The sequence below is a fragment of the Suricata suricatta genome, chromosome 7, assembly GCF_006229205.1.
Source record: "Suricata suricatta isolate VVHF042 chromosome 7, meerkat_22Aug2017_6uvM2_HiC, whole genome shotgun sequence".
In the NCBI taxonomy this organism is placed as follows: Eukaryota; Metazoa; Chordata; class Mammalia; order Carnivora; family Herpestidae; genus Suricata; species Suricata suricatta.
The window spans coordinates 63,737,497-63,750,265 of record NC_043706.1 but is presented as its reverse complement, the minus strand read 5'-3'; the positions used below and the strand labels follow the sequence as shown (position 1 = coordinate 63,750,265).

Sequence of the window (12,769 nt, the reverse complement as noted above, 5' to 3'; positions counted from 1 at the left end):
GTTTGATATGCATTTGACTCTGTAGCCTGCCTAGGTCAGCTTGCCTTGTCTTCCCCCCTGAAGACTATATAAAGAACAGTTCTTGGAATAAGCTCTCTTTCGCCTGATCGGAGAGCCGTGAGTTCTGTCTTTACTCTCTGCGTCTCCCTCTCCTGGCCCCTTTTTCTCTCCTTCCCTCAGGAGAAGGACCCGCGACGATTCTCCACCCTGCCAGTCGGGGTGGACGAGCGCCCCGGCCATCCGGTTATGACAATTGGCGCCTCAACACGGGGCTCAGTAAAGTAACGCGACCCTGAGGTCGGGTTACAACACTCATATACATGTAAAAAAAAAAAAAAGGTGGGGGAACTGTTGTAAGGCATACCATCCAACTCAGTGTGTGGTCCTTATTTGATAGGTATGATAATAATAATATTGTGGCTGGTTTTTTTAATTGTGTTTTTAACATTTATTTATTTTTGAGAGACAGAGTTTGAGCAGGGAAGGGTAGAGAGAGAGGGAGACACAGAATCCGAAGCAGGCTCCAGGCTCCAAGCTGTCAGCCCAGAGCCTGACGTGGGGCTCGAACTCACGAACCACAAGATCATGACCTGACCCGAAGTCAGATGACCAACAGACTGAGCCACCCACGTGCCCTGTGGTTGGTTTTTTACAAAGTTCTCATCTGTTAAAGACATATACCAAGGATTTATAAGTGATATCTGGGACTAGAGCTTTAAGAAGAAACGTGTTAAAGAAAGAATGCTAGAAAATGTTATTTGTTGAAGCTGGATGACACAGATTTGTTATACTGTTATTTCTACTTTCTATAAACTTGAAAATTTATAAGACTATCTATATATGTATGTATGTGTATATGTGTGTGTATACATATGTGTGTGTGTATATACACACACACATACGTATACCTATCTATTTACACTAAGAAAGTTGCATCACAATTTACATTTTACCAAGGCAAAAATATAAGTGACTTGCTCAAGATACCGGAATATTTGGAGCCACTTAATAATATAACACTCACCAGAAATTAGGACCATCGATTATTAGTCCTCAATTCTAAACACACAATGTTTTTTAATTGCAAAGGTAGGTAAGAAAGTATCCTGTACTCTTCAAAAATACCAGTATCATGAAAGACTGAGGAACAGTTCCAGATAAAGAGAAATGACAACTAAATGTAGTAGGTGATCCTGGATTGGAAAAAAAAAAAAGTTGCTATAAAAAATAATATTGGGATAATCAGCAAAATCTGACTATGAACTTTGTAACAGATAACAGCAATGATTCAATGTTAAATTCCCCGCATTGCATTACTACAATGAGGTTATATAAGAGCATGTATTTGTGCTTAGTTGAAATACATACTAAAGTATTTAGAAGTAAAGGGTCATGATCTAACTTACCCTCAAATGTTTTGGGGAAAAAAAAAAGAATAAGAAACAATGTGTCCAGGGCGCCTGGGTGGCTTAGTCAGTTATGGGTCTGACTCTTGGTTTTGGCTCAGGTCACGATCTCATAGTTTGTGAATTTTGGCCCTGTGTCAGGCTCTGCACGGAGAGCGTAGAGGCTACTTGGGATATCCCCTCTCCCCCTCTCCCCCTCTCTCTCTCTCCCTCTCTCTCTCTCTCTCTGTCCCTACCTGCACATGCGTTCTCTATCAAAATTAAAGAATAGGGGCACCTGGGTGGCTCAGTTGGCTGAGTGCCCAATTTTGGCTCAGGTCATGATCCCACAGTTCATGGGTTCGAGCCCCCTGTTGGGCTCTGTGCTGACAGCTCAGAGCCTGGAACTTGCTTCGGATTCTGTGTCTCCCTCTCTCTGCCCCTTCTCCGCTCATGCTCGATTTCTCTCTGTCTCAAAAATAAATAACACATTAAAAAAAAATTAAAAGAAAAAGAATAAATGTGTATATTACTCTTTTATAGATTAAATATATATCTATATATATTTCTGTATATAGGGAGATAAATATGGTAAAACATTAAAAATGGGTGAATTTCAATGGTTTATCAGAGTTTGTTTAATGGTCTTGCAATTTTTAATAAGGTCTGAAAGTGTTTCAAAGAAGTTTAAATAGGCAAAGTTATTGAAGAAATGAAACTTAAGAACTTATGGGGAAACACCCAATTAGCCAAATTAGCTAATCCTTTTAAAGGTTATTTTTTTGCGCCTTAAGAAATAATGATATAAAGTGACTTGTGAAGAGTAGAAGGGAGGAAGGGAAGAAGAGAGAAAGGAGGAGGGAAGGAAGGAAGAAAGGAAGCGAGGGAGGAAGGGAAGGGAAGAGGGAATGGAAGGGAGGGAGGGAGGAAGGTGGGAAGGAGGGAAGGAAGGGAAGAAGGAAGGGAAGAAGGAAGGGAAGAAAGAAGGGCTATATCCTGCTGTGAACAGCCACTGTCAGCTGTAAAGTTAGATTTTCTTCTATTATCTTACCTTAATCCACACAGTCTCGTTGATAAAACTGAACGGTATGGATGGATTATCTGGTGTCTGCTTGTTCAGTATGCTGAAATTAATGGACTCTTTGGCAATTCGGGGTGGAGTCCCAGTCTTCAATCTTCCCACCACAAACCCCAACTTCTCCAGAGTCTGAGCCAACCCTACGGAAGGCTGATCCCCTAAACGTCCTGCTGGATGCATTTCCAATCCTATTACAATCACACCTCTCAGGAACGTCCCCGTGGTCAGGACCACACACTCTGCATGTATGGTGCTTCCATCCGCTAGAAGACAAGAAAGAGTAAAAAGTGTGTCCTATTAACAAGGACCAAGTTGGAATGTGACAATTTTAAATTAGAATTACAGAGGGGGCTCCTAGGTGGCTCAGTAGGTTAAGCGTCAGACTCTTCATTTCCACTCAGATCATGATGGCATGGCATGGGATCGAGACCCTCAAGGTGCTCAATGCACAAAGCTGGGCCCAGAGTCCTCTCTCTGCTCCTCCCCGACACGTGCGAGTACATGCACGCTGTCTCTCTCTCAAAATAAGCAAACATTAAAAAAAAAAAAAAAAGAACTACAGGGGCATCTGGATGGATCGGTTGGTTGAGCATCCAATTCTTGGTTTCGGCTCAGGTCACAATCTTGCAGTCTGTGGGTTCAAACCCCACACAGAGCTCCATCCTGATACTGTGGAGCCTGCTTGGGGTTCTCCCTTTCCCTCTCTCTGCCACCCCCCCACCCACGATGCTGTGTGTGTGTGTGTGTGTGTGTGTGTGTGTGTGTGTGTAAATAAAGTAAAATAATTAATTAAAAAAAAACTTCAGAGAAACTTTGTCTTTAGAAACTTAAAAAAGAATTTTAAATGAGTAAGAAAGCCATATGCTATCAAGAATCCAAAAAAGCCAGGAGAATATAATAGCATCTAATATAATAACTGATTCACATGTTCCTAAAATCGTATCACTACTAAAATGTTAGTTTCAGTTAATTTTTAAAATTAATTTTAGACATCTGGGTAAACATGACTGACTACGTCACATGATTTCTTCTCCCTCCTAAAACCCTAAGAAAATGAAATAAAGGGGCAAAAAAGGTATAAAAACACAAGGACAGGTAATGGGAAAGAACTTGTCAAAAGATGAGAACTTTTGGGGCGCCTGGGTGCCTCAGTCGGTAAGCATCCGGCTACGGCTCGGGTCATGATCTCACAGTTTGTGGGTCTGAGCCCCGCATCGGGCTCTGTGCTGATGGCTAGCTCAGAGCCTGGAGCTTCCTTCGGATTCTGTATCTCCCTCTTTGTCTGACCCTCCCCTGCTCGTGCGTCCTCTCTCTGTCTCTCAAAAATAAATAAAAAACATTAAAAATTTTTTTTTAAAGTAACTTAAAAAAAAAAATGAGAATGTTCTGGGACGTCTGGGTGGCTCAGTTGGTTAAGCATCTGATTTTGGCTTGGGTCACAATCTCACATTTTTTAAGTTCGAGCCCCGCGCCAGGCTCTATGCTGACAGCTCAAAGCCTGGAGCCTGCTTCAGATTCTATATCTTCCTCCCTCTCTGCCCCTCCTCTGCTTGTTCTCTCTCTCTCTCAAAAATAAACAAACATTAGAAAAATTAGAAAAGATGAGAACCTTCAAACTATTTTCAGGAGACAGAAAGCAGATGGAAGGATAATAACTGATCTAGCAGAGGGGAGAAAGATGTAACTCAAGAATCTGAGGAGAACATACCAATGAGAATGAAGTAATTATTCACCCTGCAAAGCTCACAAGTCGGGGAACTGACAATGAGAAATGAGGAACACAGGAACAAAGGTTGGAGCTGAAAATGAAACAGTTAACTCTATACATAAAGGTTTTATGTACAGACCGACCATCTTATAGAATATAGTCATTGTTTAGTGGGCACTAAGAACTAAACCATTTAGGATGGTGAAAAAACTCTGGAAATGGATCATGGTGAGAGTTGCACAACATTGTGAATGTACTTAATGGTATGGAAGTGTATACCTAAAAGTCACCATTTTGGCCAATTTTATGTTATGTACATTTTACCACGATAAGAATTGTATTGTTGTGCCTATAAAATATAGACAAGGTCAAAAAATAGCATTTAAAGATCCTAAATTAAGTAACAGACATATAAACAATTTATTTTATTTTGTTATTATTATTTTTTAAATGTTTATTTTTGAGAGAGAGAAAAGGAGACAGAATCCAAAGCAGGCTCTAGGCTCTGAGCTGTTGGCACAGAGCCCGATGCGGGGCTTGAACTCACAAACTGCAAGATCATGACCTGAGCCGAAGTCAGAGGCTTAACCAAATGAGCCACTCAGGTGCTCCAGAGGTATAAACAATTTAAAGGTATAAAGGTCTACACTAATTAAAACAATATAATCATTAAATCTGGAGAGGAAGGAGGCAGGGGAGAGAAAAGGAAATGAAAATAAAACTCCGTAACTATAAAGACTAAAGTCAGTAAACACCAACAGAAGAAAAGAGAAGGTTAGGCATATTATATAAGATTATAGTTACTAAGGTAATCACTAGAACAAAAACACAAACTTAAAAAAAAAAAAGTAGCTCCCAAAAGCGAAGCAAATACAAATTAAGTGGTTAAAAAAAAAAAAAACCAGGGGTGCCTGGGTGGCTCAGTCCATTAAGCATCGGACTCTTGATTTTGACTCAGTTCATGATCTCAGTGGGGGGACTGAGCCCCGAGTTGGGCTCCAGCACTGCATGTGGAGCCTGCTTAAGATTCCCTCTCTCCCTCTGCCCCTCCCGCACTTGTGCTCAAGCTCTCACTCAAAAAAACAACAGTACAGAACAGTGTGGATAATAGGCTATTGCTATGTGAAAAAATACACGTATATATATCTGTATGCATGAAGATATATAGATACACAGATGGAAAGACTCCACAAGAAACTAAAAATGCTCCTGTGGAAGAAAATTGGTTGGCTGGGGGACTCTAGGATGAGAAAGAGACCGCCTTTTCACCCTTTATCATGCATATATATTCCCTACTCATAAATTAATAAATCTATAATAAGCCTTAATTTTAAAACAGGGGAATTAATCCAAGATCTGTATTTGAAATGATGAGATTCTCTAGCACAGCCCTCTTGACATTTTGTTCCCAGAATGCCACTAGACAGCCATATTAGTCCCCTTGACAGAAGACTGACTCTTCTCCTGAATCAGTCATTGATGTTTGGTAGCTCGCCTACAAAAAGGCCAGTAAAGAGTCAGTTGGAAATAAAATTTAACTGTGCACACATAAATCTCCCAGTGTTTTACTGCCTCATTTAAAAATCTGGACCACTAAAATTCCCTAAATAAACAGAATAAGGAATCTGGAGAAAACAATACATAGATCAAAGGAAATTTCAAAAACCAGTAATTAAAATCCTTATATGTATTAAAGATATTAAATTCAGAAACCAAAACAAGATGCTAAGAAAAAAGACACTGTTTATATATGGAAATATGGTAAAATTTTAAAATTCATTACAAGGATTTGGACAATAAATTTAAGGAAGTCTCCTAAGAAAGTATGTCAAATGACATAAAAAAGAAAGTAGAAGCCCAGAAGACCAATCCAAAAAGAGAAGTTACAGAAAAAAAACCCATGAAGAAATAATAGAAGAAAATACACAGATCAAGGACATATTTCTAAATTAAAAAGGAATACCTAGTATTTCACCACAATGAACGAACAAAGACCAGACTAAGGTCCATTATTTTAAAATTTCAGGACACTAGAGACAAATACAAAATCTTTTAGAAGACAAGGTACTTTTAGAAAGGGAAAAAAAACCTCTCACATACAAAAATATTTAAATATGCATTGAAGTTTTTTTTTTTTAAGATTTTATTTTTAAGAAATCTCTAGACCCAACGTGCAGCTGAAACTCAAAACCCTGAGATCAAGATCCCCACACCCCACTGACTGAGCCAGCCAGGTATCCCAAAAATGCATTGAACTTTTTAATAGCAAAACTGGAAGCTAGAAGATAATGGAACAAGACTATCGAAATTCTCGGAAAAAAAAATTTTAACTAAAATTCTATCCTTAGACAAACTAAGAGTCAAGTCTAAGGGGAAACATTTTCAGATGTGTTTAAAAAAAAATATACCTTCCTTGCATCTTTTCTTAGGAAGCTACTAGAAGCTTCAGAAAAATTCTTCGGCAGAAAAAATGAGGCAATGAGAAAGAACAGACTGAAGTCCTAAGAAACATGGGATGATGTAGCACAGCAAAGTAGTAAAAAGAAGGTTCAAATGACATCTGTGCAGAAGGCCTAGAGAGCAACTGCCCTGATGGTAGCGGACGGGCTGTAGGGGCTGGGGAAGTCGATGTCTCTGGGAGGGAAGTGTGAAAGGAAAAGCAGAATTGCTAGATCACTTGACTGAGATAATGACAGTTTTTTCCTAATGAAAAAGCTGAACAAGTACACAAGTAAAATAAGCAAATAAAAACTAAAGCAAGTATTAACCCAAAGCAAAGCCATATATGAAAGGAAACAAACATAATACACTATTTAGATCGACAGTGAACAGTATTTTAAAAATCATAATATAAATATACTACCAACTAAAATTTATGGCATAAGTACATTAGAAGGATGGAGGGAAGGAAAATAGGGGATTAATGACAGAACTACTATAAAAAGAAGTTAACAGGTAACATCTACTGCTGATAATTTAGGGAGTACAACTATAAGGTTATTATTTAGAAATATGTAAGTATATAGCAGAAATGAAACTGAAGTGGTTAATCTGTAAAGGGAGATATTTATAGAGATCATGGTTTTTCCCTACAAACTTTTTTTTTGTTTTTCCATACAAACTTTTAAATTCAACTTGATTTTTGTAAAAATTATGTGCATGGATTATTTTGATTAAAAATCAATTTATTACTCTTGGGGTGCCTGGTTGGCTCAACTGGTTAAGCATCCAATTTCGGCTCAGGGCATGATCTCATGGTCTGTGGGGTCGAGCCCCGTGTCCAGCTCTGTGCTGACAGCTGTGAGCCTGGAGCCTGCTTCGGATTCTGCGTCGTCTTCTCTCTCTGCCCCTCCCCTGCTTACATGATCTCTCTCCCTTGCAAAAATAAATATTTATTTTAAATATTTTTAAAAATATGTAACTCCTTTAAATAAAAAACATAAATATAATAACATTGTAAAATACAAATTAAAAAACCTTAAAGTTCAGAAATAGGAAAAACAGAGGCACTTGGCTGGCTCAGTTGATAGAACATGTGGCTCTTGATCTTGAGGCTGTGATTTCGAGCTCTACACTGGACGTAGAAATTACTTAAAAATAAAATCTTTAAAAAGAAAAAAGGAACTAGGAAAAATAAAAATTACAACAGAAGGATGAGGAGAAAAACACATGTATGTAGGCTATAAAGTCTTACTAAGATGGTATAAATGAGCCCAGAATTTGACTAAGCTTCGTGAAGGTCAAGATGAAAGGAGGAATAATTTTTATTTTAAAATAATTGTTTTTTATGTCTTTATTTTATTTTATTTTTTTTTGAGAGAGACAGAGAGTGAGTTGGGGAGGGGCAGAGAAAGAGGGAGACACAGAATCCAAAGCAGGCTCCAGTCTGTCAGCACAGAGCCCGAAGCAGGGCTCAAACCCACTAACTGTGAGATGAAGACCTAAGCCGAAGTCAGACACTTAACCGACTGAGCCACCCAGGCGCCCTGAGGAGGGATAATTTTTCATACGGTTTTCCTCATCCATGAAAATATAATAACTTACTAGAATACGCAAAAACATCTCCAGGCTCTGGTCTAAAATTATTTTTTCACATGGAGTTTAACATTGTTACTATCATTTATAACCAGCACAAACCTAAGACCACACCACTGACACGGCATTTCCCAGGGTGCTCCGGCTCCGGTTCCGTAAGAATTAGATCTTCTACAGCTCCCTCCTGAACAGCGAGCAGCGGTGTACTTAGGATTTCTTTCTGTCAAAAGTGAACGCAAGTTGAAACATAACAGTTAAATAATCACTATAGTCTCTCCTGTTTTGATACCCCATTCTTACCTGCATGTTCTGCTTATAAAGTTTCCTATCAATCTGAGCTCTCAGACCCCAAACAGCTGGTCCCTTACGCCGGTTTAATACTTTGTAATGTACACCAGACTGGTCACAGATTCGAGAACACAGGCCATCCAAGGCATCAACTTCTCTCATTAAGTGGCCTTTGCCAATGCCACCAAAGGAAGGATTACATGACATCTGACCTAAAGAGAACAGACAAACAATATAGGTACATGTGCACATAATGAGTTTAATAGGGAAATGTCTGTACAGGTGACTAGAATCATCTCCTAGGATAGATTTAAAAGAAAACAACAACCCTGAAACAAACACTAGAAAGGAACTTAGAAAATCCCAATGGGATGCAAGAGTTATTCAGGGCATCCTGAAAGACAAACCATTGACTACAGTTTCTCTTAAATCTTTTCCTAGACACATTTTTACTGGTTCATTAAGTTGTCTTTTCCTTTAAAATGTGGTTTAGAAATCCTCACTTCATGAAACCTTCCCAAATCAAGCATAGTTTTAAGAAATCCCTTGGCACTAATTCCCTGTTATAATGAATTATGTCTTCCATAAATGCCATCTGCTGTTTCCTTTTTGCTTATTTTGCAAAAATGATTAAAGTATATGAGCTTCCTGAAAGTAGAAACCATATTTTATACCTTCCCCTTAAATGCCCCCGGTCTGATTTTGAAGTTTAAACTCAAGCAGTTTCCTCAAAGGTTTGTTTTTTTTTTAATTTTTTTTTAATGTTTTATTTATTTTTGATACAGAGAGAGACAGAGCATGAGAAGGGGAGGGGCAGAGAGAGAGAGACACAGAACCGGAAGCAGGCTCCAGGCTCTGAGGTAGCTGTCAGCACAGAGCCTGACGCGGGGCTCGAACCCATGAACGGGAGATCTGACCTGAGCTGAAGTTGGAGCCTTAACGGACTGAGCTACCCAGGTGCCCCATCCTCAAAGGTTTTTAAGGGAGGTGGAGGGGTAGGAAAGCTATGTCAACATCTATAAGTCTACTGCAGCCACCACCAAGCCCTGTGCAAGTTTTTACAGTCTCCATAAACAGGCTGAATGTGCGGTAATTACTGGTATAGGTCAGGAGTGAGTGAAAGGGATCTGCCTCAGTTCCTAGATCTACCACTTATAAGCTCTGTCATTTTGTCAAGTTATCTAATTTTCTCTACCTCAGTTTCCCTGCTGTAGAAACAGAGATGATAGCTAGATTAATTCCCCCCTTCCTTTGATTTGCAATTTTATTTAGGTAAATGCTCTGCTAGGAGGCTTTGTGCTCAGGGAGTGTGACCTAAACGGGGTAGGAATACATCTTTAATGATCTAAGTAATCCTGTTTCTAGTGGCCAGTGTTTGGGTTAGGAGTGGGAAACAGGTCATGAGGGGTGAACTATTGGGAATGGAGTCTCTAGAAATAGGATTTATTTTTCTCTTTAAAGAGATACAGGAAGTGGTGGTGGTGCCTGGGTGACTCAGCTGGCTGAATGTGCCACTCTTGATTTTCGCTAAGGTCATGATCCCAGGGACGTGGGATCAAGCCCCGCATTGGGCTCTAATTGAGTGTGGAGTCTGGTTGAAATTCTTTTTCTCCCTCTGCCCTTCTTCCCCAGCTCACGCTCTCTCTAAAATAAAAAAAAAAAAAAGGTGGGGGGCACCTGGGTGGCTCAGTTGGTTAAGTGTCCGACTTTGGCTCAGGTCATGATCTCACAGTTTGTGAGTTTGAGCCCCATATGGGGCTCACTGCTGTCATCAAGGAGCCTGTTTCAGATCCTCTGTCTCCCTCTCTTGCTCTCAAAAATAAACAGTTTAAAATAAATAAATGAGGAGCACCTGGGTGGCTCAGTCAGTTAAGTGTCTGACTTTGGCTCAGATCATGATCTCACAGTTTGCAGGTTTAAGTGCCACCTCGGGCTCTGTGCTGACAGCTCAGAGCCTGGAGCCTGCTTGGGATTCTGTGTCTCCTTCTCCCTCTGCCCTCCGCTCATTAGTGCTGTCTCTGTGTCTCTGTCTCTGTTTCTCTCTCTCCCTCTCTCTCTCTATCTCAAAAATAAATAAACATTAAAAAAAATTAAGGGGCCCTGGGTGGCTCAGTCGGTTAAGCATCCAGCTTTGGCTCAGGTCATGATCTCACGGTTCGTGGGTTCGAGCCCCACATGGGGCTCTGTGCTGACAGCTAGCTCAGAGCCTGGAGCCTGTTTCGGATTCTGTGCCTCCCTCTCTCTCTGACCCTCCCCTGCCTGTTCTGTCTCTCAAAAATGAATAAAAACAGAAAAAAAATTGAAATAAATGAATATATTTTTTTAAATTCATAATGTCTAATAACCTCTTTCATAGTGAACATTCTCCATGAAATGCATAGGTGATAAAGACGCAGAATAAACATATGCACAAAACCTTTTTCTTCCATTGTGAAATGCAAAAATAGGTTTCCAAAAAGTATTATTTTCCAGGTTAGTAGAAAATAGAAGACTTTCTGCCTCTAGCCTCATTATTGGCAGATGATATGACTAAATCACAACACAATTCTTGGATTCTGCATTAAGTCAGTTGAACCTTCTAAGTCAAAGCTATCTTTCTGCTGCCAAGTAGAAATATTTAAGATGCTCCACTATATTAAATTACCTTAAAAATGAGATTTTGATTTAAAGACAGATTTGTCATCCACTAAGCTCATCTATAAGAATTATTATCTCTGAAATGTATTTATTTAAAAAAACAGATTGTATTGTGTTGGTAAAATAATATGAACATGGGTTTGGATAAGAATCCCTTTATCCTTCACAGAACTACATTACTTGTATTTAATGGTCGTCTTAGTTCAATAATACTTTTCATTAGTTTTGGATTATTATTGAAAGGCAGTATCGAGTCTTTATTTTAAAAAATTGTAAACACTGAAATGTATAATAAAGTGTAATCTTTTGGGTAATCTTTTCAACCCTCTCTAAAAGAATCACTGTTAATAATGTATGTTTCTCCACACTTAGAACCTGCATGTTTTTGTGAAACAGTTTATGTTTCAACTACTGTTCACTCTTAAGCAAAATGCAGGAGGAAAAATATAGGCATGCATAATTTACAAAATGTTGTGTTAGCTAGCATCTATTATGGTGCTAGAGACAGGCCTTGCTTTAAATTATAGCTGTCCACCCATTGCCTGTTAAGTGTGAAAAAAAAAAAAAAGCACTGCCAGTTCCTGAGCACAAAATTAGAGGGCAAACACCTAGCAGAGATATAGAATGCAGTAAAAAGTAGCATGCTAATTCACTCGTTTTCCAGAGCAAAAGCTAGTAAAGGATAAATGGCAACAATGAAGCTATCAGCTTGTATTCTTAAATTTCCCCCTTTCCCAAGGCACTGCCCCAACTCCACCAACTAACTATTGTCAGCAGCAAGCACAATCCGTGGTCCAACGAATAGCCCAATCCAGGGTTCTGGGCCGGCCCGGGTGATCTGTGAAACTCAAATCAGGATAAAACCAGACACTACGATTCTCGCCAGCTTTGAGGGAGGGAAGGGGCTGCCCGCAACGGGCACCTGGAGAGGGTGAAGGGGCATATTGGCAGCTTGCGCCCTGGGCAACCTCCACTCGACCCGCGCTCCTCACCGATCGTGTCCACCCGGTGGGTGAGTAGCAGGGTCCGGGAGCCGCACCGCGCGGCAGCGGCCGCGGCCTCGGTCCCGGCGTGTCCTCCGCCAATGACTATCACGTCAAACTTCGTAGCCAAGGGCGCCGCGCTGTCACCGCTGAACCGGGCCAACGTAAGGCGCTTTTTGGTGAGGGAAGCCGCGACCCAGAGACCACAACTTCGGAGAGAAAACATGGCTGGAGAAACGCCGAGTCTGACGCTGAGCCTGACACGAGCTAGGCGCAAACATTTAGGGTACGACGGAAAGGCTTCCGGGCGCAGCCATCTTTGCCCTGATGTCAGAGCGTCGGAGTTCACGTCCAGCGTCTGCGCTGATTGGGGCTTTGCGGGACTTCAAAGGCGAAGCGAGCCCGGGTTAACAGTGCAGGTGGCCGGCCGGTGTCATCCGGTTTCGTGCTCCGTGAAGGTTTTTGATTACCAATGGCTGTGAATTGTTGATTCTTACGTGGTCATTTGCTCTAATCGCCAGGTGGTCATCTACCGACAATGATTTTGATCTGTTTGCCTTAACAGATTCTTTGAATTTTCGAATACACTATCACCTGAACTTGTTATTATAGAGTAGTCTCCAAATAGGAGTAGATTCGAAAGCAGTTAAACTAT

The 12,769-nt window shown here is 40.3% G+C and overlaps 1 protein-coding gene across 1 annotated transcript in view; it reads right to left on the bottom strand.

The window, feature by feature from the left end:
* Positions 1–12,455, bottom strand: part of MTO1 (mitochondrial tRNA translation optimization 1) — a 25,522-nt gene extending 13,067 nt beyond the window's left edge. Inside the window, exons 1-4 of the mRNA XM_029945194.1 lie at positions 12,124–12,455; positions 8,507–8,706; positions 8,309–8,426; positions 2,437–2,726 (exon numbers count right to left, since the gene is read on the bottom strand). Coding sequence (XP_029801054.1) covers positions 2,437–2,726; positions 8,309–8,426; positions 8,507–8,706; positions 12,124–12,340 — 825 coding nt within the window. The 5' untranslated portion in view covers positions 12,341–12,455. The remainder of the gene's footprint in view (positions 1–2,436; positions 2,727–8,308; positions 8,427–8,506; positions 8,707–12,123) is intronic.
* Between the last annotated feature and the right edge of the window lie 314 nt (positions 12,456–12,769).